Source organism: Sparus aurata, chromosome 16, assembly GCF_900880675.1.
Source record: "Sparus aurata chromosome 16, fSpaAur1.1, whole genome shotgun sequence".
Taxonomy (NCBI): Eukaryota; Metazoa; Chordata; class Actinopteri; order Spariformes; family Sparidae; genus Sparus; species Sparus aurata.
In genome coordinates this window covers 7,158,449-7,185,299 of record NC_044202.1, presented here as the reverse complement: position 1 = coordinate 7,185,299, position 26,851 = coordinate 7,158,449, and the positions used below count along the sequence as shown (strand labels likewise).

The following is a 26,851-nucleotide window of genomic DNA, read 5'->3' as shown; positions in this document are numbered from 1 at the left end:
CATACATTTTATTTAAGATGTATCGCCTATTCAGTAATGAGCTCTGCTTTTTAACACTTGTAAGTGGCATGAATAATGGTATGAATTAGATCATTAAAGGCAAGAAAGGATCTCATTTTGAGCAGGAATATTGGTTTTTGATTTGCACGTTTTACTGAGTTAATTGCATTTTACAGTTTAATCTGTATTTTATCTAATTTCACCGTAACAGCACCTTGCAACCTTGATAATAAAAGGCACTATATAAAAAAGATTATTATTATTAATGTTAAAAAAATATACCTGTCATTATAAGATCTGCAAAATGCAAGAAAACCTGTTTTGTTTTTGTTTTTTTCTCCAAATGCTCCGTACTGGTATAATAATTGTCTGTATGAAAAAAGAAATCCAACACAAAAATGAATTTTATAATTGGGTAGTAAAAAAAAAAAAGTTTAATTATGTTTTTTATTAAGTTTGGGTGGCAGGGGTTAGGCAGTGAAGTTAATTGCCAGATTAGGTTCAGTTTCACCACTCTTCAGTTTTTAATTATCTTTCGTGAAATGGGCTATTTTGCGTTCACGTCACGTTTCAGTGTTGTTAAATAGTTTTAATGCTCGGAGGATTTCAGTAATTATGAACAGGCAAAGTTGTGACTACCTAAACTGTCTGACAGGACCCACCCATTCCCCAGCGGAAGATGGATGCAGGAAGCTACGGAGCCGGCTTCGGTGAGGATATATCATTCATTTTTTTATGCTACGAAAGTATAAACGACTGTATACAACCGTGATTATTGTTGGTTTTTAAAGGCTATGACTTTAGGTGACTGTGAGGTCACCGAAAAAGGTAACATCGGGTTGTTTTGCTTTGGTGTAGGAAGAGTTAGCTAGCTCCTGCGTCTTTTTGGCTAACGTGAATTTCCAGGTAGCGTTAGCTCGCCGTGAGTTCACCAACAATTGACGGGCTCTGGCTGTCTATTTCATAGACATTGATGATGTTTAGACACATTAAACCTAAACCTATGAGAAGGTTTCTCAGTAAGCGGTTTGCTACCTGTAAGAACCGCCTCTTATCCTGAGCTTACAGCCCTGAGGATTGTCATTGAAACAGTCAGGATGTCAGAGCTGTGATTTGATTGGTCGGAGGAGCCACGCTGAACTTTGCTATTGGTCAGAGATCGTGGAGCTTTTTGTTTACCAGCTGTAAACTCAAGCAAGAGTGTACAGAAAGTCTTCTTCTGTGTATGTAATACATGAAACTATCACCTACAATATGATGTCATTAACAACGTGTTCTCTCCTTCCTTTTCAACATCTCTGTCTCCGTTTATAGACTAAGAAATTATTTGAGGAACTTTATGAAAATATACATTGTTCGCAGACTGTCAAAACTGACTATATGTAGCTCCAGGTTTACATTAAATCAGATAGTTTGCAGTGATTTGATTAAGCAAAACCTCTTTTATGCATATAGACAATGTGATCACCATATAAACTAAAACAATTAAAGTTTTAAACTTGATTAAGACACAGAGCTATGGCATAACATAACAATGTACAACCCAGATTCTATGTTATATTAGTTAAGTGTATGTAAATATGCAAACAAATTCATAATAACGCAAATGAAGAAATACTGACTGATGCAGTGCATTTCCCCGCTGTGCAGTCGGTGGTTCAGCCTAGTCTTGATGAAGTTAAGATATATTTAACCTTATGTCACCAATTAGGCCTAAATCATCTCCTATGATCAACTATTGATTATGCTGCCTCACACTCATGTTTCACTGAAACTATGACTATTGCAAAAAATGTATATACACAGTGCATTCGAACAGTTTTTAAAATCATGTTCAAGTCTTTTGGAAAAAGGCAAATGTGTAATATCCTTGTGTGTTTGGCAACATGGCTGAAATCAGAATCAGAATATTTGTGAGGATGTTATCCTATATCGATTTATATCACACTGCGGCAAATGCACCCAGAATCACTGATGAAATACTTCTACTGATGATTAAAGCAGTGAAATGTTTCTCACTGGTATTTATTTTGCTAAAAAAAACAAAACAATTTAACAACTACGTCACACCTGAAATCTTTCATTTTGTAACAGAAATATTTAGGATGATAACATGATCATATCGCACACCTTTAGCTAATGTATAACAAAGCTGCTCGTCTTAACAAATACTGGAAGATAAGAATACAACTGCCCCGTTGTAGCCTCTCTTTACTGGTTTCCAGTAAGTTCAAGTATGGCAAGCCAGGGCACCGCCTTAGATCCACAAGCCGGGCTCTGCTGTCTGCCTGTCTTTCTCAGCTCAGGACTAAATTTATTGTGTTTTTTTCAGTCGGAGCCTCTTAGCACTGGAACTCTTGTCTTAAGATTTGAAGCTGCAGAACCAGTGACATCTCTTAAATCACACCCCAAAACGTTTCTTGAACTACATGATTCGATTATGAAAAATCTCAATATAGCCAAATACAATATTCAAATCGCAGCATGACATGTACATTTTGTTCTCCAGATATAAGAAAACATGTTTGTTTGGTACAGACCCCAACAACTGTCATGTCATCATGATTTAGTAGTTTTTTCTGTGAAAATGAAAATCATGATGAAAACAAAGAACCATGAATCATTATGCAACCGCTACATCTGTCAACAGAATCACAAGTGACTTTTACCATATCATGCAGCACTAATGGTGGCATACTGTTTCTTATCTGTTAAAGTATTATTGTTTTTGTTGTTGTTTTGATCAATATTGTCGACTGTTGTTCAATTTTATTTTAGTAAAGTTTAAATTGTCTGATGTTATTTGCCTCAGTGCAGTCCTGAAGTATTTCTGACTGTCACCCAACCACGTAACTCACTTCTTAACTGTTTGAGTCTTGAAAGATGATTCATAAAGTGTATTATTGATTATTCTTATCATGATATTATTCTACTAACTTTGATTTAAAAAAAAAAATACAATCTAATTGTTGCCTGGTCCAGTTATCCACATACATTGATAAGTTGATCTCTTCATGTAGTCCAAAATTTGACTTTCACATGTGGACTGATTGGCTGGATCTCCATGTTCTCTCAGTTTGCTCTGCGTTCTGTCACATGTGCATGTTAGATGTCTGCATATGTGTTACCCAAGATGCTTTTTGGTACTCATAAACATGGCTGAGCTTGCTCTCTCCTCTCTTACTTTATAACACATTTTTTTCTTTTTCCTATGAATCTTTAAATCAGTGCTGTAAATCTAACACTCTTCTCACAGGTTTAAGCTCGAGGATGTGGCTTCTGTGTTCGCTGCTGCTGTCGCTGCTCTCTGCAGTGTCTGGGGGTGCAGACTCCAAGGCTGTCACCACCACTCTCACAACGAAATGGGCTGATACTCCTCTGATGCTGGAGGCCAGGTACGACACTGCTCAACTGTAGCAGCCATTTGGCCGCATTACATTTGACATTAAGTTTCGGAAGCAGATAATGTATAAATCAATGTCCTGAGGGCTTGTAGGGTCATTACTGAGTCTGTCCTCTAAGTGAGTTCTAACTTCTGTCTCACTGATGTGTCCTTGAGCAAGATGCTGAATACTTAAAGGCTTCAAATGCTGCACTGCGCTCTGCAGCTGACCCTGTGCTCTGACTTTGGCTAGCAACATTAAAATGTTTCTCAGGTTTATTACTACTCATCCAGATGTAGCTTTTAAATATTTACAGACAGAATGCACAGACAGCATATATACACGCACAGCTTATGCAACTTCCTACTTGATCCTCTTCTTCCTCAGTGAGTTCCTGGCAGAGGAGAGCCAGGAGATGTTCTGGGACTTTGTGGAGGCCAATCAGAACATAGAAGGAGAGCATGATGGTAAAGTAAAGGCGTTTCAGCCACTCTAGACCTGCTTTCACTTTTAGTCTCTGTGCTGCAAGCAACTGAATTTATGATGTGTATGCAAGCCTCTTGGCAGCAATTGCAGTGTCAGTGTTTTGACCAAACACTTATGCAAGCAATAACATGATAGGGTAGAGCTGCAAGCTGTAATTTTGTTCTGTTCATTTGTGTCTCTGCTCATGTCAAAACAGTTAGACCATAATTTCCTTGCAGAGTTAAAGAAGCAATGTTAAACAGTTTATTGGAGCGAGAGAAATCATGCCAAAGAACACAGTGGGAAAACATAACCGTTGTTTGTGCTTACTCTGCTTGTGCAGACACAGATCAGGCCTACTATGACCTGATTGTGAAGAAAGCCAGTGCCATGCTCAGCTCCGTCCAGGTGAACATGTTGAAGTTCGCCCTCTCTCTCAGAGCATACTCAGCAACAGTACACTCCTTCCAACAGGTACCAGGAAGTTGGTTTATTGTGCTTTTAAAGGCTTCTACATGAACACTGAATGTGTGTGAAAGATCCTTCTGTTTTGCTTTTTTAGATAGCGTCCAATGAGCCTCCCCCCTCTGGCTGCTCAGCATTTTTCAGCATCCATGGAGAAAAGACGTGTGATGCAGAAAGTTTAGCAGCACTGCTTAAAACAGCACCTGGGAGGTAAACAAGGAGAAATACAATTCAGACGCGACGGTGATAAATCGGTAAAATAATGACCTTGAGGATCTGATAATTGACTTTACTCTCTCTCTCTCAGGCCAAAGCCGTACCTTTTCAAAGGTGATCACAAATACTCAGGATCCAATCCCGATGCTCCTGTTGTCATTCTGTATGCGGAGTTTGGGACACCAGACTTCCAGAGGCTTCACCAAGTCATAACAGCCAAAGTCAGCGAAGGCCTGGCGACTTACGTGCTCCGCCATTACGTGGCTGTAGGTTTTTCTCACACACAATATAATCTTTAAATTGTGAATTTTATGTACTGTACATCAATCCTTGAATATATTGGTTATTGTAACAAGGTGAAATGTCACTTTGAGAAATTTGGCAACATTGTTTACTTCAAACTTACACCTGGTAAGTAACATGTGATCTATATTTTGACAACAGCGTCCGACACATTTATTTCTTGCATTATTAGGCTTTGTTGTTGTGTCGATTGTGCCTGCATTGTGATCCATTGGCAGGTCAAACCCAGACACGTGGTTTGCATTACAGTGATTCACATGAAAACCAGACAGTGTGTAATCCATCATGCCGGTTGTTGTGGCTTCTTCTTGTCATGTGGCCCAGACCACCTCCGAACGTGGTGATTAGATTTAAAATGCATCCTCAGTGTGTCGTGGGGGGTATCACACCTGTCCACTTGAGCTGTCCGCTTGTTATCAGATCACTCGGGTACCTGCCGAATCTGAACGCGGCCTTTGAGACAAGTGCTGTATTTTGACCAGAGGCTGTCAGGTTAAATCCTTAACTTTATGTGAGGGCAGAGTCAGGAAACAAGAATGAATGCTCTCCTCTCCACATCTTCTGTCATGATGTGCAGTAGTACTGCTCATCCACCTTAAGTGAACATGCTGTTTGTATCTGTGTGAACATGAAACAGTGTGTTGATTTAAACGCACTTTTATCCTTATTTTAACAAAAACTCTGCAGTTTAATTGGACTCACCTGGGATGAAAAGTGCTCCTCCAATTTATCTTGTCAAGTTGAGGTTGGATTGCTTCTCCCCTCGCATGCAAATCCAGTTGATAAGTTTTTCCCCTGTAATTATGCTAAATTATTCCCACCATCTGTCGGTTTGGCATGAGGTCCTGGGCACCAGAGAGGTTGTAACACTTAACGCTTTTTTTCCTTTTTACTTCTAAAGCTTCAGGGCCAATCAGGGTGCAGTTAGTGTCTTCAGCACTTAGCAAGCAACAGCTGGCTGTCTGTACTTGAAAGCTGTCAAAGTAGTCAGAACCCACATGTGTTTGTAATGCAAGTGAGACTCATATGTTTTTTTTGCAACAGAGATGAAGATGGATACAGGGAGGTTAATGGAGCCTTTTATAACAACAGAAGCTACTAGGGCAAACCTCTTTCCCTGCTTACTTAGCTGTATATGGATCAAAAACATTGTTAAGTTGAGAATCAGTACGGCTCTTTTTAACAATGCTTTATCGTTTTCCTCCAGAAACCAAGTGGAAATAAAGTCTATCTGTCTGGCTACGGAGTGGAGCTAGCCATCAAAAGTCAGGAGTACAAGGCGAAGGATGACACACAAGTCCAAGGTGCACACACACTATCGATGCATACCTTGCCCACGCTGGTGTAACCCCGGAGGAGTCGTGATGTGAATAACCAGTAAATTGATTGTGGTTCCAGGTGCGGAGGTGAATGCTACAATGATCGGAGAGAACGATCCAGTGGACGAGGTCCAGGGATTCCTCTTTGGCAAACTCAAGTGAGTGAATTTGTGTCAGCCCGTGATAAAAATTCAAAGCTTGGATAAGGTCCAACAGCTGCACTACGCTCGCACCAGCCAAGTCTTTTCTTCTTCTTTTCCTCCTCAGTGTCTTTCCTCTAGGAACTGACCATATAACCTTTTATTTTAGATAAATAAACACATCCAACAACTCCATTCCAGCAAATCTACTAATTATCTCTCTGTCTGTGTTTCTCTCAGGACCCTCTATCCAGAGCTAAAAGAACAGCTAAAGGAGCTGAGGAAACATTTGGTTGAAAGCACGAATGAAATGGCTCCTCTGAAAGTCTGGGAAATGCAAGGTGGGTCTCTTCTCCAAAGCAGTCTCCTCTTTCCTCAATCTGCACTTTTTTTCCTCTGTGTCTGGTTGTAGCATGTTTGGATATGTAGACGCAAACCGTCCATGGAAAAAGAAATATGTTTATGCCTATTGGTTATAAATTATTGTTCTTAAACGACTGCTGACAGCAGAGTCAAACAAATATGTAAAACAGACTGTGCCAACATCTTGGCAGGCTAAGTAAAATAAACAATGAGGCCTTCAGACACCTCCTCAGCTCACTGTTTGAGGGTTTAAGGACAGAGGGTGTTGTATATAGATTGTTAAGCCCCTTGAGGCAGATTGTCATTTGTGATATTGGGTTGTATAAATAAAACTGACTTGACCTGACTGCCAGTAACACATGTAGGTATTATTCCTGTCACTTAAATTGTGAGGGAATTGATTTTATGATCCCGTAAATGCACCCTGAGGAATGAGGGCTGAGCTCTGTGTCTATTAGTTTCATAGAGGTGACAAAAGATAATTATCTAATGGCAGAAATCCCAGATCTCCATCCCTGTCAAATATAATGAATTGATTCCTTACCCAAAGAGGTCACTGTGTCTTTACATTTTCATTTCCCTTAAACCTCACTCATTATAAAAGTTTTGTTAACATATTATATAATATGCTGTATATTATATATTTTGCATCTTTTAGCATAAATAGTATTTTTTATTGTAATTTTTAAGGACATTTTTCTGATCATAAGCAAGATTAAGAATGCCAGACTTTTACTTATGTACGTATTTTGTTCTCTTATGGAGATTGCCAGTTTAACTTGAGCCAAAATGGAAGCAAGGGGGTCCCAAATTTAAGAAAAATTATTCACGTTATTTGTTTACTGCCATTATTTGCATGCAAGTTCTAAGATAGCTACAAAACAGCAACTCGACATTGTGAAACATCTTGCTCCGATCTTGGTTGAAAAGGTTCAATTTCGGCTTGTTCATCCTCATCTTCGTTGTCATACGTGGAATCAAACTGGTGCAGCAGGAAAGATGCAACTGTTGCCTAGCTTTCTTGTTTCTGTTATCAGCTGCTCAGGTAGCCTCCCTCTCTGAAATCTGGTCATAGTAAAATTTAAAGTTTTATATTAAGATATTGTCCTGTCCGAAGTTATTTTCGACTTACGGCAAAGACGACATGTAGTCTCATTGAAATCACTTGTTGTGCCCTTTTTCACAGCGTTATACGCAAAATATTGCCTAACTGGCGGAGCAGGCATTCTTCTTGACATGTTAAAGGCTGCGTGCATGCTGCTACATCAGGCCAATTAAACTGTAGTGACCTCCACCATCCTGGTCTCATTCCCACCTCGTAAAATATTGGCGTGCATTGCCTCCGCTGCCACGACAGCTCAGCGTACATTTTCTTTTCAGAGCAAAGCCTGACGATGCTGCAACAGCTGATGATGGCTAATTTGACATATTCAAGATGGAGGCCTTAAAGAGAAAGGGGCTTAAACAAAGCGTTTCAGACACAGGGATCAACGAGATGCTGCAGCTCTACCAGTATTTGAAATCTGATGCATTTACTGAACATTGGAGCTCGCAAATCTATTAGAATCGAAACCCAAAATACAAGTATTAACTTGAAATAGGCAAGAATGTTTCATTGAGCCAATATGTGTTTTAATGCTCTGAATACAAATTATGTATAAGATATAATGCAGAAGACATTTATTAATTCTCAAAGTGTAAAATCACTTGGCTTCAATGAAAAGCTGCGTACGAGTTTGGACAGACTGTATAAATGATACTGCCAGACAGTATATTAATAATAATTGGATGTTAACAACTTTAAAGCTTCTCAAGGGGAAAAGGGTGAAGCTGCATATGTGATAAGGTGTTAACTGAGCAGGAAACGAACTAATTAAAGCAGAAACACGAACATCCCCTTGATGTAGAACTATATACAGAATCTAAAAGTGTTCTGCTCATTTACATGTACGCATGAAACTGCACTGGAGATTTAGCGGTGAGTTTAGCTTTGATTTTCCTTTTGTGTGAAATTTTTTTTGCTTTTTAAAAGTAAACTAATTCCAGTGAAAGACTCTGCGTCCCTGTAGTGGATGTGCTGTCGATGCCATTGTTTTATTAGTTTGATTTATTCCTCTTGTGCACCGATCATAAATAAATAAACCTGAATTAATATTGGCTTCGGTTGCTTTAACGCTGAGATCATTTCATCAGTGAATCAAACTAGCAGCGGAAAGTGTATCTATCTTGTTCTGTAATCAATGGCTGCGGTCGATCAGTGTCCTCTTGATACATGTGCGCCATAATGTCTTGAAGATATGAGAGCATCGTCCGCTGCAACATAAAAGCATTATCGAATTGGGTGACATCATCGCTGCATCAGGAAGTTAAACACGCATTCACAGACGCAATTCTGTTGAGCTTTTCAGTCAAGTTAATAATATACAGATTTAGAAACTTTAATGGTTTATATGTGATTGTGTTTGACTTGCTTCTACCATTAGGTGTGGTCAGGATGAAAGCAGGAGGCTGCTTTGATTGTGCTGAATAATGATGTGAGGGGAGTCTGTTGAGCTCGACTGTCAGACTGTCATGTGGGCGTCTGTCTTTATCTTCTACCCCGCTGGGGCTCATTAGCTCAGCCTGTTTACAAAGAGAAGGCGACCCCAAGGGTCTAATAATCACACAGGCTACAACACCATTACAGAGATGCACACTGCACTGAAGTAATCCTCGCTACACTCTCCTTTGCAAGCAAAACTTTCACATACAGTGTCTCCTCTACACTTCTGAAGACTGATTCCACATATACAAACGTCTATATATTCATTGTTAATCTTGCCTTAAAGCCTTCTGATGCTTTGAGATGGTTTTTAATTAATGCCTCAGATGTGAAGACAAGCATGTTAACAAGGAATTATTCGCTAATTATTGCGGTAATTAGCTTAACTGATGACTTTTTTCTAGCTATGCTAGCAACAGGGCTGCAGGGATGGTAATGTCAGCCGGTCAGTTAGTCCGCCACTTTGGTCCAAGATGATGTTCACAACAACAACAAGATGGTTTTTCCATGAATATTGTGCAGTCAAATGACAAATGGACATCATATTGGATGAATTGTCGGGTAATTGGCGCAGCAGGAGGTGTTCCAATGACATAACCTTCAGCTTCAGTTGTATTTTGTTAAGTTTAAACAATGAACATGGCAACAGGTCTGCTGAAGTGCACATTCCAGCTCCACATGTTATCTGACAAGTCCGTCACACACTGGAAAAATGCCAACACATGCACTTAACCCACACTTCACCACACCAAGTCCAGCTGTTGGCAATAACGAACCAATAAGATCGTCTTGTGACCGACAACAATCAGCAGATGTTGTCGATAGCAGCCGATATGAAAACTCGTTGGTTTTAAAGATTGTATAAAGTGTAGAAAACAATGCCTGGGGTAATCTATAATTATTAAATTTGTTCACTGTTTCAGTTTATTGAAGGCAATTAAGACATGAAGCTTTTTTTGTACTGTAAAATATCCTGGTTTGTTTGATAACCACTGCAAAAATGTGTTTATCACTGTCATGTCATATACAGAAGTCTGTTCTCCTTGATGGCAGAGAACTAACAAATAACATATTAGACTGACATGCTTCTATATAACGAGGTTTAATGTATTTATTAGTAATATAACTCTCCCTTGCTTCTGAAAGAGTGTAACTGTAATTCTGTGTTTTATCGTTTATTATTTATTTGATTATCATGTGAGAATTTAATTAAACAACCAAAACAAACAATAGAATCTGAGCCTAACTGATCCCAGGAGGTCCTCATTATCATTAATCAAGTGTGTCCCAGTGAACCCTGATGAACCCTGACAGGCGTCAGGTCTTAACGGGTGCTTGATCACTCTGACGCTTACCAGAAATACATCACACAAGCCCTTGAATATTCATGAATACTGATGCAGATAATTGGGACTGACTCAACATTACACCTGCTATACAACAGCATGTTAGCATTTAGCCTCACAAGTACAGACTCGCAGCATTAGTGAGTGGTGCTAAGTTATCTATAACTATCAGAGTAGTAACATTCAGCTGCTCAAGCTCCTCTTGAAACATGAGCCTTCAAGCGTTCCCTCGCTGTGAGTTTATTGACAAAGACAACAAAGTCAGCACAGAAAGTTGCTCATAGTGCTTTTATTCTGTTGAAACTTTCTCTCTTTCTCTGTGCGTCTCTACCCATCCACCCACCTTTTCTTTTATAGATCTGAGTTTCCAGACAGCAGCTCGCATTCTTGCTGCTCCTGCTGCTGAGGCCCTTAATGTCATGAGAGACCTCAGTCAGAACTTCCCCACCAAAGCCAGGTAAAAAGGAAACGCACACGCAAACTGTAAAGACGATAAGACATTTTGTCTTACATATTGACGAGTCTTTAGTTTTTACAGTTCAAGTCCGTCTTTGTCCCTCACAGGTCCATCACTAAAACTGTGGTCAGCTCTGAGATTCGCAGGGAGATCGGCGAGAACCAAAAGGTATCTATCAGTCCTCTTTCTCTCATTTTTTTCAATACAATGAAAACACGCAACAGATTAATGTTCTGGGATGTGCAAATGACAAAACCCACCTCACGTTAGTCTGTCGTCTGTCTCCTGATTCCTTCCAACATCTTTACTCTCTGTGCCTCTCAGTCAAAACCAACCCTTTCCTGCTGAAGACATGACAAATGTATTGTATAGTTATTTTAAAAAGGATAAATAACTTTTCTTAAACAGCTGGCACTGTAACTTTATCAGATGTCACTAAAACAAGATAATGCCTTCGTTCGGCAACTATTTCCAGCCGCAGATTTATCAAGTGTTTACAGCAGCGGGAAAGTGTATTTTGGATTAAGTCTAAATAAACCACAGTGCACCTGTTCTTCATGGTAAGGAACACGTCTTCCAGTGCATTTGTGTGACTCACACATGTATTCGTAACAGTTTGTAGACACATATGGAGCTCGGTGACACAGAGGAATGAGGTATATCTGGCCTCACAGACGACTTTTTGGGGGGAATTTGTTGAAAATCACAAACAAAACAAAACCAGTTTCATCCCTTAAACCTTAAGCACTAAAGCCTGACTACTGGAGACTACTGGAGTGTTGTTCTTGGCCCCAACTGGCTTTATTTATTTTTAAGTCGACATTCATCCCACATGATAGGCCACTATCGGCCAAACGATACATCGGTCGGGCTCTACTACGTTTGGGTGGAAACCTGCCTGCTGAGTCTTAATCCTCTTTTATTCCTCTGTCTAGTTCTTAAACCAGCATGCCAGTTCTTTCTTCTTACTGCTGACTGTGTTGTCCAACGTCAGGGATAATTTAAGTTTTTTACCAATCTAATCCAATAAAGGAGAAAAAGCAGATAGCATTATTGCACACAGCCACAATCCTTCAGCCTCTCAGCCGTCTTTAGGGAAACATCCCAAATTGAGAGCAGTCCTTCCTGTTCTTGTTTGTTCCTCTCACCTTTTTTTTTATGTGATAGATTGTAAACAACATCAGACTTGAAAGGCACTCAGTTCCTGATAATGTATTTGACTTTGCTCCGCTAATTTAATAGGTAATCATCCCTTTTTCTTGTCAAACATCTTTTCAGTCCTCCCTCCCGCCTCCTCCTCCTCCTCCTCCTCCTCCTCAAGCTGTGCTCACATTATCTTGGTGTGCAGACAGGAGTTTGGGTGGGTGGTGGGGGTGAGCGGCAAACGTCCTAATTACTGAATCGGTGATTCATTCGGCAGGCGCACTGAGTCCTGCAGCGAGAAATGATTATTGATTGAAGTAGTTTGGACACATGCACTTGCACGCAGACATCTCTCTCTCTCACACTGACACACACACACACACACACACACACACACACACACACACACACAGTGTTTAAGTGGGATGAACAATATTTGTGTTAATCATGTCTTGTTGTAATTGCAGTGTCTGGAGTATGATTAATCTGACGTCTTTGTCTTTCTGTAATGAGATTTGACTGCACCAGAATGACTTTGAGCTTTCCTTTTGCCCATGCAGACACACAAACACTCGCCCAACTTCTCACCGCCGTGCACGCACCCTTTCTCTAATAATTAGATTTGTTTAGCGTGGGGTTTGATTGCTCTAAACGGACTGATTTTAAACTGAGCTGTCAGTGCTTGTTCGGATCTGACGACGTGCCTTGTTACGGCTTTGTGTCGACTGTTGCCTCCAGTTTTACAACGTAATTGACTACGCGATGGCCGGCTTTGACGTTACCTGCTACATAGAGTGATGATCTGCTCAGCAGAAGATTACTGGGGAGCTTCAGGGTTTGATGTAAATAGGATGTTGACATGTCTCTCTCCACAGTTTTTCAAAGGGACTCTGGGCCTGCAGCCTGGGGATTCAGCCCTGTTCATCAACGGGCTGCATATAGATCTGGACACACAAGACATCTTTAGGTACACACGCACACAATCATAGTCTTACATTAATATACAGCTTATTATCTCTCACTTAATCAGCTGTGTAACGGCTCTTTTGTTCTACTTCCAGTTTCTTCTCATTTGCATTTCATCAACCTTTTCCTGCTTGTGTAATTGTTAACATTTATATTCAATCGCATTTCAAAAAACGTGACACTCTCGTCCTCAAAGACTTACAGTCTACAGTGTATCTTGTTTAAATCATTTATTGAAAATAAACATTACACATGCATAGGGGCGATGTTTTGAGTTTTTACTAACTATTACCTAAAATTACCCAGATATGTTTTTTATCAGTTTTAGCTAATTAAGTATTTCCTTGCTGCAGGAAGACGCTGACACACTTTGTAGTTAAGTAGACTGTTTTGCAACCTGCCTGCTTCAAGAAATTGTTGAGGAAAAAAATGCAAATGAGCTGCTGATTATGTTCCAGAAAATAAGATTATAAGATATACTTGATTGTCCTGGAGGAAGTTTGTTGCTGCATCACACAACAAACTATCCAACAACTTTGCAGTGAATATACAATAAATGGTTTAAAACTAACAATGTTTTTTATTCGTTTGATGGTTCGATCTAACAATTTTCCTTTGGCAGTCAGTAAATCAGACTGACTTAGACAGACTTTAGTTGTATTGCAATTTGCATACAGTTAAAGTATTCTCACAATGAAAATGTGTCCCTCAAAAACACACACATCCACAGAAAGCAATAAAATAATGACATTTAGGGGTTTTTAGTTGTTTATTTTGTCTGAAACTCAACGATATTCAAAGGGAAATTATATATTTACTCAAAGGCAGCAAATAAATGGTGAATATTTGGCATTTTTGGTTGTTTAAATAACTGAAATGTAGGACTAACAGTTTTTTACTATCGGATAATGTGCTGATTATGTTCTTGATTAATCATCAAGTCTATAAAATGTGGAAAAGGCCTTGTTGTTGTCTTTAACTTGCCGTTTTTGCAACCGTTTTAACTTTATTTATATTTGTGTTTTACATTTTTCTCCTCATACAAAATAGCCCTTACAAAGTTTTTTTATTCACTGAAAATTGAAAATATGGTCTTCGTGTTCATTTCTACAGTAGCTGACCACACTCTGACTTCTCTTCCCTCCAGTGTGTTTGAGGTGCTGCGCAGTGAGGCGAGGGTGATGGAGGGTCTGCGCTCCCTGCACATCGAGACGCCCTACATCCACGACATCCTGAAGCTCAACGTCCAGCCCTCAGACTCTGACTACGCTGTTGACATCCGCAACTCTGCCATCAGTGTAAGAAATCCTGCAGCATTTGCACCCTTCGTTAAGCTCTGAGGCTGGGATCAAAAAGTGCTAACACCTTCGGAAATTGGATGATTGTTCAGTCAGTTGTGTCATGCTGTGTCAGTTTCTATTTTGCTTTATAGCAATGAAAATAAGACCAAATTGCCCAAAATGTTCCTGGAAAAAAATAGGTTCCGTTTTTGTTTGTCCTGTTTTGTGATATTTACAAAGACTGAACAATTAATTGCTTAACTTCATCGACAACTAAAATGATTGTCAGTTGCAGCCTCCAACTGTAAAATGTCATTTCCTTATTGGCACTGACCTGCTGTGGGTCTCAAACATTTCAACGCTTCAATTTCCTTTTTCAATTTTTAGTGGATTAACAACTTGGAGACGGACCACAGGTACAGCTCGTGGCCCTACAACGTGCAGGAGCTGCTCAGGCCAACTTTCCCCGGAGTCATCAGGCAGATCCGCAAGAACTTCCACAATCTGGTTCGTCCATTCCCGATCAGTCATCCCCTGTGAATCCAAACGGATCTGAATCCAAGTGTGTAAAAATACCATCATGTGGGTCCTTGTGTGTGTGTTGCAGGTGATCATTCTGGACCCAACTCAGGAGAACGCTGCAGAGCTGCTCAGTGTTGCAGAGATGTTTTATGCTAACAACATCCCACTCAGGTTGGTGTTTGTGTCCTAGTCAGAAGTCATTAACTAGTCAAGGATATTTGAGTTATTTTTTTATCAATTTTATAGAAATGGATTCCTTTTATATTAGACATTGTATGACATTATCGGCCAACACTGAGTATAATGCTTAAAGATGTATGATTATTATTAAATTCACAGTTAGTGTACGGTTTCAGTGCACTGATGTCATCTTACACAGTTAAGTTTATTGTTAAACTAAAGGATCATTGCATTGTTTTGGCATCGCCCTAATCTAATCTAGATAAGCAGAAAAATTTAACACTCAGAGATAAGTGGGATCTTTCCAAGGCTTCTTTCGTGTTGCTGCTAGTTGCATACATACTGTATATGTGTAGACTTTTCTCAGTCATGAAGTTATGAGAGCCTACAGCATCATCGTGACTTAGAAGAAGGCTGCCGTGGTATTGTAAGCTTGCCAACTGACCCCTTAATAAACTACAGCATATCCCTAATCCCTGGTTGGAGGATTAAAATCTGTAAATCCAAATCAGAGACTTAGTTTATTGTTATTTAAAATACATTTTTGTGTCAGCACGCCAAATAAAGTAAGAGAGGCAGATTGTTCTAAGGATTAATGAGTAGCTGCAGTGTGAGTGTGTGAGTCGTTCGTGTCCGTCCTTCAGCAGTCACACGTTGGGTATATATTGGATATGTGCTAACTGGAACAGGCTTACGGTATGTTTCATTCATGTCACAGATGAATATATTCACCCAATCGTCTTTAATGAGGATTCTAAAATTCCTATAGCCTTATTCCCCCTCTCACTGGCTTCTAGGCTTTAAGATATTAACATATATTTCTCCTTAGTAAAGACTATATGTCAACTATCCTCTTCCTCTCTGGCAGATTTGACGTCATTGATCGGGTCTAGGACTGTTTCCGTGGGCTGTGAAGGGAATTGACTGATATCTGAATGTATATGAAGCTGGGAATTTGTTAATATCTGAAGAGGTGTAACCTGGAGATATTGCATTTCATAACAGTCTGCTCAAAACAGTCATTAGTATATGGATCAAGGAAAATAGTTGCTATTTCTCCACAAAACCAGAAAGTCTGGAAAGTGGCTGCAGGGCAGCAGCAGTCAGTCTGAGCGTGCAGTTAAAATCCATTTTAATTTAGGAGTTTTGTCAGGCAGGTTTGGGAGACCTTTGATACCTCCTGTGTGCACCATCTTGGGAATGGCCAGTTTGTTTGAATACTGATGAAGCACGCTGCACGCGCTCTGCATTTAAACTGTCAGCTGAAACTTTATTTTGTGTCTGTGTGTGTTTTAGGATCGGGCTGGTGTTCGTAGTGTCAGACGAAGACGACGTAGATGGAATGCAGGATGCCGGCGTGGCGCTGGTTCGAGCCTACAACTACATCAGCGACGAGGTGGACAGCCAGAGCGCATTTGAAGCCGTCATTGCGGTGAGTCGACCTTTTACAAACGGCAATGATGAAGTGATTCCGTCTAAATGAGAACTTTAAGTTTGACACCAGGGACTCTAAAAACAGTAGACAAGCAGAGAACGATAGAGTTTGGTTACTGATGTCTGCCTGATAAGTGTCCTTCCTAAATCTTTGCTTCCTTACATCGTTGTAGATGTTCAACCGGGTAGCTATCGGTGGACAGTTGAGCGTTGGGGATGTGGTGAAAGTGTTGGAGAAGAGGTTCCCGTACGTGGAGGTCAGCAGCGTCCTGGGAGCCGACTCCAGTTACGACAACAACAGAAAGGTGAGAGGAGCTGAATGTGATGACTGTGCAAGACGTTTCCAGGGATTTGCTTTCTTGCCGAAGGTTTGATGAGAAGAATGATTAAAGATTGATGCTGAAGCTAAAGCTAGAGCCAGCACGTGATCAACTTAGCTTAACATAAAGAGTAGATAAACTTATTCATGAGCTTCATATTCAACAAATATGTAACAAAGAAAAGTCAAAAGAAAGAAGAAAACAAGCAGAACAAAACATAGCACAGAACAAAGTAACACAGGGCATGAAGTTTAAACTAACTTGGAGCCAGTGAAGAGAGAACATGTTTAATCTTTTTGTATTTGATTGACTTGGTTTGAACTCTCAGAAGATTGTACATACAGTAATTTAAAAACGTTTTTTTTTGAGTAGACCTGAAAACAGACTGCGTAAGATAAAAGCGACGCAAGTTCTCCTTCTCTACTCGAGCTGTGTTTGAGTTGGTAAAAGGCTGATGCAAGTTAAAGTAACATCTCTTTCTGTCTCCTCTTTCAGGAAGGGCGGGCGTACTATGAGCAGACGGGCGTGGGTCCGTTGCCTGTGGTCATGTACAACGGCATACCGTACCAGCGTGAGCAGCTCGACCCGGACGAACTGGAGACGGTCACCATGCAAAAGATCCTGGAGACGACCACCTTCTACCAGAGAGCCGTTTACCTGGTCAGTCAGAGCAATGTGCAAGTGACGTCTTCAGATTGTTTCTTTTGCTCAACCAACAGTCTGAAACCCAAAGACACATCATTTATTATCATAAATGAGAAAGAAGCAGCCACTGCAAACATTTAAGAACCAGAAATAACAAATGTTCGACATTTATTGCTTGAAAAATGAGATAATTAATCAATGATCAAAATAGTTGACAATATTTTTTATTTTGTTGAGTAACCTCATGTGGGCTACATAGTTTTTTTTATTTATAAACACTGAAAACTTGCTCTGTCACTTTGAGAGCTGCGACTTAAGATTTTCTTTGTTATTGATTTGTTATCGAATAATCATGTGGTCAATAAAATATAAATAGTTGTTTAAAGATCACGAATTACAAAAAAATAATCAAATCCTTACATTTGAGAAACTGGGACCTGAAAATATTTGACATTTTTTGCGTTAAAAAAATGACAATCGATAAATAGGTGATTCATTTTCTTTTGATCGAGTGATCGACTAATTGTTGCAGCTCTAGTTGCTCATATTCATCTTCAGCAACTGTGTGCACATACATTCTGACGGCATGAATGTTTGTGCACACAAGAGAACATACTGTTCACCTGGTTGGTGAGTTTTTGCATAAATGATGTGATGCAATAAGTTCTTTTCATGTATTCAAATCAGCTCTTATCTACAGTACATGCAGAACTAACTGAAGCAAACAAATTGTTCTTAATCTAATAATCAAATTAACTTAATTTGATTTAAGTTAAACGTTCCCTGGTAGTTAAAGCTGACGCTCTGTTGATACCAGTGGGTTTATTTATATGTGCTTTTGTGGGTGTTTTTTTTATTTGCTGGAGCTGCTACAGAAAAGACTTTAAAAGAAAAATTGGAAATAAAAATGACTAGAGGAGCTCGAGATGAATTTATTTTTGGGATGAGAGTTGTTCATATTTACAAGTACACTGTCTAGGATTGTAGTGCATAATATTTCTTCTTTTAAGCTCGAGCTTTGTGAGCACGCCATCTGCTATGTTTTCCTGTTTTAATGTCTCTCCAGCACTCGGAAGGAGCCAAATGTGTGAATTGGGTCCTTCAAAGGCCTCTGTTTTGTCAGGTCTTAAAGCGCAGTCAGAAAAATGTTTAATTTAGTTGCTGGACCACTTCTAGTGGTGAACACGCTGTTAGTCATCACTCTTGTTTTCTCCTTTTTTAATGTTTAATCTGAATTTGTTGGAGGAAAACTTTTCAGTCGATACACAAGCATCAGTAACTGCACCGGAAAAGCTATTAAATCTTCGTGTGTCCGTCTTGGCCGTGACTTTAAGGATGAAAAGCACACAGACAAGTGTCTCCTGCATCGTGTCCTGCTCTGCAGTAGCAGTGAGGAATGTCCTGAATTATTCCGTTAACATCTCAATTCTGTGCAGGGCGAGCTGGCTACAGATCACGACGTGGTGGACTACATCATGAATCAGGCCAATGTCGTTCCTCGCATCAACCCTCGGGTGCTGTCCACCAGCAGAACGTACCTTGACCTGTCTGACACCAGTGAGTACACGTTTGGGAAGTCGACACATTTGAATTTGTTGCTGACCGTCCGCAAGGTTAAACCTCTCATATTTAGTTTACCAAATTAGTTCTGAAGTGCAGGATAAAGTTGGCCTGACAGCTTTTCATATTTCTGTCAATAGAATTCAATTTTTTGAACAGCTCTATAGGAAAACTTTATTTTCCTCCTCCACCCACGCTTTTCATCGCTCATAACTGTCAATTCTCATTTTTTAATCACAGACAGTTCAGACCAACTTTATATTCATCAAGTCATCCTCTTATTAAATATGCAGCCTTCAGGTTTGAAAGGAAAATCATGTGAAATGGCCTTCAGCAATTCAAACTCTTATTTTTCCAGTTTTGAAACAACCTGTTAATGATTATCCAGGTCATTTGTAAGGTGGTATGTAGGTGTAGTGTTTTCTTAAATACTTGTGTCCATATAAAGAAGTCACACCCAGGAACATACCTTTTTAAGACTTTAATTAATCATCTGAAGGATGCAAAGTTAAGTTTTCGGCTATTTGAAATCTCTAATCAAAGTGGCTACACCCAGTTAAAGACATAATATTGAAGAATTCTGTGTTAAATTATTAGCAACGACTCGACCTTTGTGATATATTTTGTCGAGTTGTGTTCTTACAAGTTAAAATGTTGCCAGCTTTACAGGAAAGGGATTAAGTTGTTTTCTGTATTCATGCCAGTAGGACAGACGGTTCTTTGATGAGAAAGTCTGCACTCTTCACAGAAACACTGCTTTTATTTAGACTCAGTTGGGAGTCTGCTTTTTCGGTTCAATTTCAAATCATCTATAAATATTTGATTGATTTAGGTACAGTCTTAAAATATTGATACAGTTTTTCTTTATACAGTTATTTAGTTTTTGGCTAAACATATACATATATTTATGAGGAATATTAATGCCGGTAGGACAAAAAAATGAAGCTTGGATACAGATATACTTGTGACATAAACAGATGGCGATAGCAGCTTCGTGTTACTCCTCTAGTACACATTCACACATATGAGTGTTGGCATTCTTACATATATTGTCTTTGATCTGCGGTTTATTCCTTTTGTTCTTTTTTGCAGACAACTATTTTATAGACGATTATGCTCGCTTCTCGTCTCTGGACAGCAAAGAGAAGAGCACCGCTGTGGCCAACAGCATGAACTACATGACAAAGAAAGGTAAGCAGGTGTATTAGATGGTCTTATAAAAAACAAACCCCCGAATGGAAGAGAATGCTTGTGGAGTGTTTTTCCTGTAAAAATACCTTCAATCCTTAAACTCTCTCTTCATGACTTCTCCTTCTGTCCTCTCCTCTTATTCATGTGATTGTAAAATCCTTCCCTGCATCAGGGATGACCACCACCAACAGGCATGGTAATCACCCTTTTCCTCCGCATTATTCCCTCTTCTTTCTCACTTGCTCTTTTTTTTTTTCTTCGGTGAACTACATTGTTGGCAGTGTTTTCGATGTGTCTGTGAATCCACCAACACTCGCCCATCTGTGTTACATTTCTCAGAGGACACAAATGACTAATTACGCATGTGATGATTGTGTAGCAGGTTATGAAATATAAGTATTAACAAGGAGAATTCACCCCAAAATCTGAAATGTATATTTTTTCTCTTACCTTAAGTGCTATTTATCCATCTAGATTATTTTGTCATAAGTTGCTGAGTTTTGGAGATATCAGCTTCTCTCCAATGTAATGAACTAGATGGCACTCATCCATTATATTTGAGAGTAGGCAGACATCTCTGAAGCAGATGTCTCCAACACTCAGGTGGATAAACAGGACTACAAGTATGAGGGAAAATATGCATTTGTGATTTTGGGGTGAGTAACTGCTCACTGAGTTCTAACATTGTTCCCTCCGTCTGTAGGAGAGCATGACACATCCTTTTGTGATATTTGTTGCATGGAGAATGTTAAAAGTTTGATTACAAGTGGACGTGACAAGAGTTTCTTACAGCCCAGTGTGATACCAATCTTGATCATCACTGAGAAACAATATGGCTCGCCTCCTTCGTCTCATGAGTTGGTCTGTGTAGCGTCGACGCAGTAACTTGCTCTGACAGTCTCTGTTTCTTCCTCTGTGGTTTGTCAGATGATGGCTACATCCGCCCTGTGACCTTCTGGGTGGTCGGAGACTTTGACAAGCCCTCGGGACGTCAGCTTCTTTATGATGCCATCAGACACATGGTACACAATCTTTTTATACCATCTCTTTGGACCAGAGCACAAGTCAGATAAAGCAACATGATGTAACTTTTTAACCCTAAAGTAGCAACTTCAAAGTCATTTTGATGGTTACATTAGAGTGAATGATGTCTCTGTCTCAGGCCCCCTTTTCTCATGTTTCTGAACTGTGTAACTTCAGTGAGAGGGCAGGATCACAGCGTTACAGACATGTTTGCTTCAAGACGTTTTCAACACATATTGTTATGACGTACTTAGTTTTACTTGTACATTACAGTGGACAAACTTACAGACCTGGGATTTGTATTTACGACAATGGTGTTGCACTTGGAAACTGTATGAGGCGCCAAATCTCTATCAAAATAATGTTGCTTGACGCTCTTTTTCTACGACAGAAAACCAGCAACAACGTCCGACTGGGGATGATCAACAACCCGTCAGCCGCTCCGTCCGCTGAGACGAGCCGCATGGCCAGAGCGATATGGGCCGCCATGCAGACGCAATCCGCCAACAACGCCAAGAACTTCATCACCAAGATGGCTAAAGAAGAGACCGCCGTGGCCCTGGAGAAGGGAGCCGACATCGGCGACTTCGCTGTCGGGGTGAGAGGAGATGAATGGATGATTCTCTTCTGTTGTTACTTTTAAAAACATTTTGCTTTTGTCACATCTTGTGATATGATTAACAACAATAACTCCTCACTTCTCCCTTCTTTCAACTACCTAATGTTTTCCATGTTCCTGCAGGGTATGGATGTGGCTTTGTTCAAGGAGGCATATGATACTCCCAAATTTGACTTCCTGCTCTCCCACGCTGCCTACTGCAGAGATGTGCTCAAACTGAAGAAAGGACAGAAAGCGGTTATCAGCAACGGACGAGTGAGTCATGATCTTGTTTCTTACTGTTGTATGTTGAGGTGAACACGCAGGCACATCATGAGCAAATCAGTGTCCGCCAAAAATAGACTACTCGGGGAGGCCACCCAGGTATGTTATCTGCCACACAAGACCCATTTTAGCATTTTTATGCGGTTCTTTCATACAAGCTTGGAAGTGCACCTAGTTATTTCGGGGTCATTAGGTACCACGCTGGTTTCAATAGGCAACATAATTAATAACAAGCTTCCTCCACAAATGGCTCACCTGCTGTTGTGACAACAGAAGCGGAGGCGGAAAAATGTGTTTTTTGTGCGACTTCATAAGAAATACTGCTGATGAAGAACATCAACAGCGCACACAAACAGGGAGAGAGAAACACAAAGGCGAAGCAGGCCAGTGTGTGCTCATTAAGGTGATTTACTGATGCTTTTGTTTCTTATTTTTAGATCATCGGTCCGCTGGAGGAGGAGGAGGTGTTTAACCAGGATGACTTCCTTCTTTTGGAAAGCATCATCCTGAAAACGTCCGGAGAGCGAATCAAAAGCAAAGTCGAGCAGTTTGGAACCGAGGAGGACAGGTACTTTATTTCCCATCGTTGCATTTTATTAATGTTTTCAGATTTGTGTTGTGTTGTAGTAAAAGTCTCATGGATGGATTTTTCTCAGGGCCAGCGACCTTGTGATGAAGGTGGATGCTCTGCTCTCCTCTCAGCCCAAAGGAGAGGCCCGGGTAGAATATGGCTTTGCCGATGACCGCCACAGGTAAATTAATCATAGATGCACATAATTTAGACAAGTTTTCTTAAATCCATGGAGAGACCTTGTGTAGATTCCCTCCAGGATCACATAGTTTTTGCACTGTGTTTACAGTAGCTGCAATGTTTTCACCTTTTCGGTCAAATATTCCACCTAAAGTTTTTTTATTTCAGCCATTTATACCCTCAAATGTATTGCCTATGGTTGAATCAGTACTTCCTTTGCAGCCTTGAAAAAAGTTTGTATTTACTTCGCTTGATTGATTTGCTGATTTTTGGCAGTGCTGTGAAGATCCGTCCACGGGAAGGAGACGTATACTTTGATGTGATTGCTGTGGTGGATCCTGTAACCAGGGACGCACAGAAACTAGCTCCTCTCCTGTTGGTAGGTACAGTGTGGTCCCTCAGTGTACTGGGTGATTTGTCTGTCTGTCTTCCGAGCTAATTTATTAGACCTCCTATGATCCTGTCCACAGCGTATTTCTAACCTGTAACCCTCTAATGTCTCCTCGCCTGCTGCAGGTTCTGAAGCAGCTGGTTAACGTCAACTTACGAGTCTTCATGAACTGCCAGTCCAAGCTGTCAGACATGCCACTGAAGAGGTGAGGAAAGAACCAAACTATAAATCCAGGTTATATCAGTATACGTCCAGTTCTCTGGTCTAGAAAGTTACCCTCTAAATATACTTGTTTTATGTGTTTACTTAAAATGAAGCACTAAATCATAAAAATAACATCATGCTGCACATCTCTGTTGTCAAGCTGCTTTCATCTTTGCCAGACTTGAGTTAAAGTTTTGTCCAGCCCTAATACAAGGACTAGACAAGCGTCACTCTATGTCTGGATAAATTTAACATTTCAAAAATAATATTGTAGCTCCCTGTTGAGTGTTAGACTACTGGGAGCGCTACGGAGCTTTTTTTTATGAGCAATTTCCTGTTATGTTGTCTCGTGTGTGCGCTACACACTCCTGCCAACGGTTTCACACTGTTATACTACTTTAAAGGTGGTGGTAACACGGCGGGATATGTGACAGTGTACCAGAAAAGGCAGGAAAGAAGACAACAAGCTCGATACCAGTGCTGGATTTAAAAATCATTGTCGGCTTATGTGTTAGATGTTGTATAGATGTTGGGAAAGAAATGCTTTCACAATTTATGTCCCACAGAGCATATTTTAGTTTGATGGCTTAGCATTTTAAGTTCTCTTCCTAATGTTTTCGCTCCTCCACCTGTGATTAAAGTCTATCCGGTTTTCTTTCAGTTTTTACCGTCACGTGTTGGAGGCGGAGGTGTCCTTCCAGGCTGACAGTTCTTTCTCTCCCGGCCCCATGGCCAAGTTCCTGGACATGCCTCAGTCTCCTCTCTTCACCCTGAACTTGAACACTCCCGAGAGCTGGATGGTCGAGTCCGTTCGCACCCGCTACGACCTGGACAACATCTACCTGGAGGAGGTACAGCAGCATGTGTGCCTGGGTTCAATCAGGATCTTAAGTGGTGAATTATTTAGAAGTGTTCCTCAAACTGTTTTCGGATGTTTTTCATTCATTCCCGGCAGTTAACTCTGAAGTCTTTAAAGTCTTCTACTCTTCTATTATTTGTTCAGCTTTGTTTTTGTGATAGCCTGTGTTATATCTCTGGCTCCTGTTGGACCCCCACTTGCCTCTTTGAATTCTTCCATTTGTGCTTTTATTTTGGAGAGTTTTGCTCCCTTGAAGACTTTGGGTTTGTTTGGGAACCATTAATAATGTGTGTCTGCAGAGCCCCAGGACGGTGATATTGAGCTGCACAAAACAAACATTATTTGGCTTGACTCTCGTGTGTTTGCAGGTGGAGAATATTGTTGCAGCAGAGTACGAGTTGGAGCACCTTTTGTTGGAAGGACATTGTTTCGACGTCAGTTCAGGCCAGCCGCCACGAGGCCTCCAGTTCACCCTGGGAACGGCCTCAGAGCCGGTCATTGTGGATACTATCGTGATGGCAAACCTGGTGAGTAACAGCTTCGAACTATGCTCTGTTTAGTCATTAAACAAGATGAGAGGCTCAGAGAATTGCTGAAACTCAAATATTATTGCCAAATGTTGCAGTTTTTCATACTTTTATCTCCTTCCTGGATGGTAAACAGCTTATTTTTCTTTGAATCTTGTTGCTGATACTGTAAATCTCTCGTGTCTCTAGGGTTACTTTCAGCTGAAAGCTAACCCAGGCGCCTGGATCCTGAAGATGAGGAAAGGACGCTCTGATGAAATCTACAAGATTTACAGGTAAGAACATGGAGATTTGGCCGCCATGTGTCACAGCGAGTTGAAATGTCTTCATAGATTTTAGGTTCAGTTTATGCTCTGACACTCTGATTTATAGACTGAGTTGTAAAACTTCTGTTCTCATCTTTTCCTCCTGTCTTTCTTCTGTTGCAGCCACGATGGCACAGACTCTCCAGCAGACTCTGATGACATTATAGTTGTGTTGAACAACTTCAAGAGCAGGATCATTAAAGTCAAGGTCAGTTTAGATGTGAAGAAGTGATAGCTGGCACAGTAGCATGGAAACAGTGATAGGAAAATGACCTTTAGATATTTCAGTCCATTTCAGTCCATCATTTAGCAATGTGTTTATACTTTTTAACATAGTTTGTACAACTAACTGGGTTAAAACTTCTTGTTGATCAGGTCCAGAAGAAACCAGACAAGTTCAACGAGGAGCTGCTGAGTGACGGGACCGAGGAGAATGACGCCGGCTTCTGGAAATCGCTGACCAGGTACAACATTAATTTGAAATGACAAGCTACTGCTTTTATGATTACTTGAGCTGCAACAAAAAGTCTCCAACAATTTCACTGATTGTTTATATAAATTACTGAGCAAAAATGTCAAACATTCTCTCGATCTAGTGAGACTTTGCTGCTTTATTTCTTGAAACGGTTTTGTTTTGTTTTGTTTTTTTTTTCATTTTTGAATGGGTAAACTTTGAAAAAACCTGTTTGTTTTTCAGAGGGTTCACAGGCGGAGGAAAGGCAGAGGATCAGAAGCAGGAGAAGGACGACGTGATCAACATCTTCTCCGTGGCTTCGGGGCATCTGTACGAGAGGTTCCTCAGGTGGGTGTCAGAGATGTGACCAGACGAAGAAAAAAGGCTCGTCGCGTCAAACTAAATCCTTGAAATCTAACGTCCTCTTATCTGCTCTTATGTGTGAAAAGACTTTATTGATTTTAGTGCCTTGGCTCTCCTGATGCCACTGGTCTTTCTTATTCCTCCCTCCCTCTCAGGATCATGATGCTGTCAGTTCTGAAGAACACCAAAACTCCCGTCAAGTTCTGGTTCCTCAAGAACTACCTGTCCCCGACTTTTAAGGTAAATCAGCTGGCTTCTCGTCATTCACGTGAAGATTTTCTTTTGACGGCTGCAGATTTTTCTCTGCCCATCAGTGAACGAGCTTCAAAGAGGAGTTCTGGGAATCAAAGTGAAACACGCAGCAGGGATCAGAGTTTTTCTTTAACTTCACCTGCAGAAGACAAATCTCCAGATGAATGAGACGACTTCAGGGCTTTTTCTTGGCTCGCAGTCCCATTCATCATGATCATTCCCTGTTTTCACTCTGGTTTTAACGGTTAAGCTTCATTATCCTGCGGATGAAAATGTGATTTCTTACTTTTCAAAATGATCTGGTAAAAGCAACAATATAAGAAATTGCCAAGTAATTGTGGTTTTGTAACTCAGAAGTGGTTTCAGTGTGTTCTAAAGTGAACTTAGTAATTTGCTTAATTTTGACATTCACATTATGTCATATAAGCTTATAAGCTTATATCCACCAAAACAGATTAACAGAAGCAAAGTAAAACACGTCTTATGGAGCAATACCAATCATCACAGCTTTGTAAAGCAATATGATGATTGGTTTAGTACGGTTAGAGCTGTAGATGGCAGCATTTTTAGTGAACATATGACAGAATGATCAGAAACCT

The 26,851-nt window shown here is 40.3% G+C and overlaps 1 protein-coding gene across 2 annotated transcripts in view; it reads left to right on the top strand.

Annotated features, from left to right (window-relative positions):
• The first annotated feature begins 631 nt into the window (after positions 1–631).
• uggt1 (UDP-glucose glycoprotein glucosyltransferase 1) overlaps positions 632–26,851 on the top strand; it is a 30,864-nt gene continuing 4,644 nt past the window's right edge. The window contains exons 1-35 of one of the 2 annotated variants that reach the window (XM_030443746.1): positions 632–710; positions 3,257–3,395; positions 3,771–3,850; positions 4,192–4,322; positions 4,411–4,523; positions 4,621–4,795; positions 6,040–6,136; positions 6,231–6,309; positions 6,532–6,632; positions 10,900–10,999; positions 11,107–11,167; positions 13,018–13,109; positions 14,256–14,406; positions 14,776–14,895; positions 14,996–15,081; positions 16,387–16,522; positions 16,698–16,829; positions 17,340–17,504; positions 18,926–19,046; positions 20,142–20,240; positions 20,413–20,436; positions 21,168–21,262; positions 21,655–21,861; positions 22,006–22,137; positions 22,584–22,714; positions 22,803–22,898; positions 23,174–23,276; positions 23,414–23,493; positions 24,154–24,343; positions 24,720–24,878; positions 25,068–25,153; positions 25,307–25,391; positions 25,559–25,647; positions 25,881–25,985; positions 26,156–26,240. In XM_030443746.1, coding sequence (XP_030299606.1) covers positions 680–710; positions 3,257–3,395; positions 3,771–3,850; positions 4,192–4,322; positions 4,411–4,523; positions 4,621–4,795; positions 6,040–6,136; positions 6,231–6,309; positions 6,532–6,632; positions 10,900–10,999; positions 11,107–11,167; positions 13,018–13,109; positions 14,256–14,406; positions 14,776–14,895; positions 14,996–15,081; positions 16,387–16,522; positions 16,698–16,829; positions 17,340–17,504; positions 18,926–19,046; positions 20,142–20,240; positions 20,413–20,436; positions 21,168–21,262; positions 21,655–21,861; positions 22,006–22,137; positions 22,584–22,714; positions 22,803–22,898; positions 23,174–23,276; positions 23,414–23,493; positions 24,154–24,343; positions 24,720–24,878; positions 25,068–25,153; positions 25,307–25,391; positions 25,559–25,647; positions 25,881–25,985; positions 26,156–26,240 — 3,876 coding nt within the window. In that variant the 5' untranslated portion in view covers positions 632–679. The remainder of the gene's footprint in view (positions 711–3,256; positions 3,396–3,770; positions 3,851–4,191; positions 4,323–4,410; positions 4,524–4,620; positions 4,796–6,039; positions 6,137–6,230; positions 6,310–6,531; positions 6,633–10,899; positions 11,000–11,106; positions 11,168–13,017; positions 13,110–14,255; positions 14,407–14,775; positions 14,896–14,995; positions 15,082–16,386; positions 16,523–16,697; positions 16,830–17,339; positions 17,505–18,925; positions 19,047–20,141; positions 20,241–20,412; positions 20,437–21,167; positions 21,263–21,654; positions 21,862–22,005; positions 22,138–22,583; positions 22,715–22,802; positions 22,899–23,173; positions 23,277–23,413; positions 23,494–24,153; positions 24,344–24,719; positions 24,879–25,067; positions 25,154–25,306; positions 25,392–25,558; positions 25,648–25,880; positions 25,986–26,155; positions 26,241–26,851) is intronic. The other variant, XM_030443747.1, reaches the window with a different exon arrangement.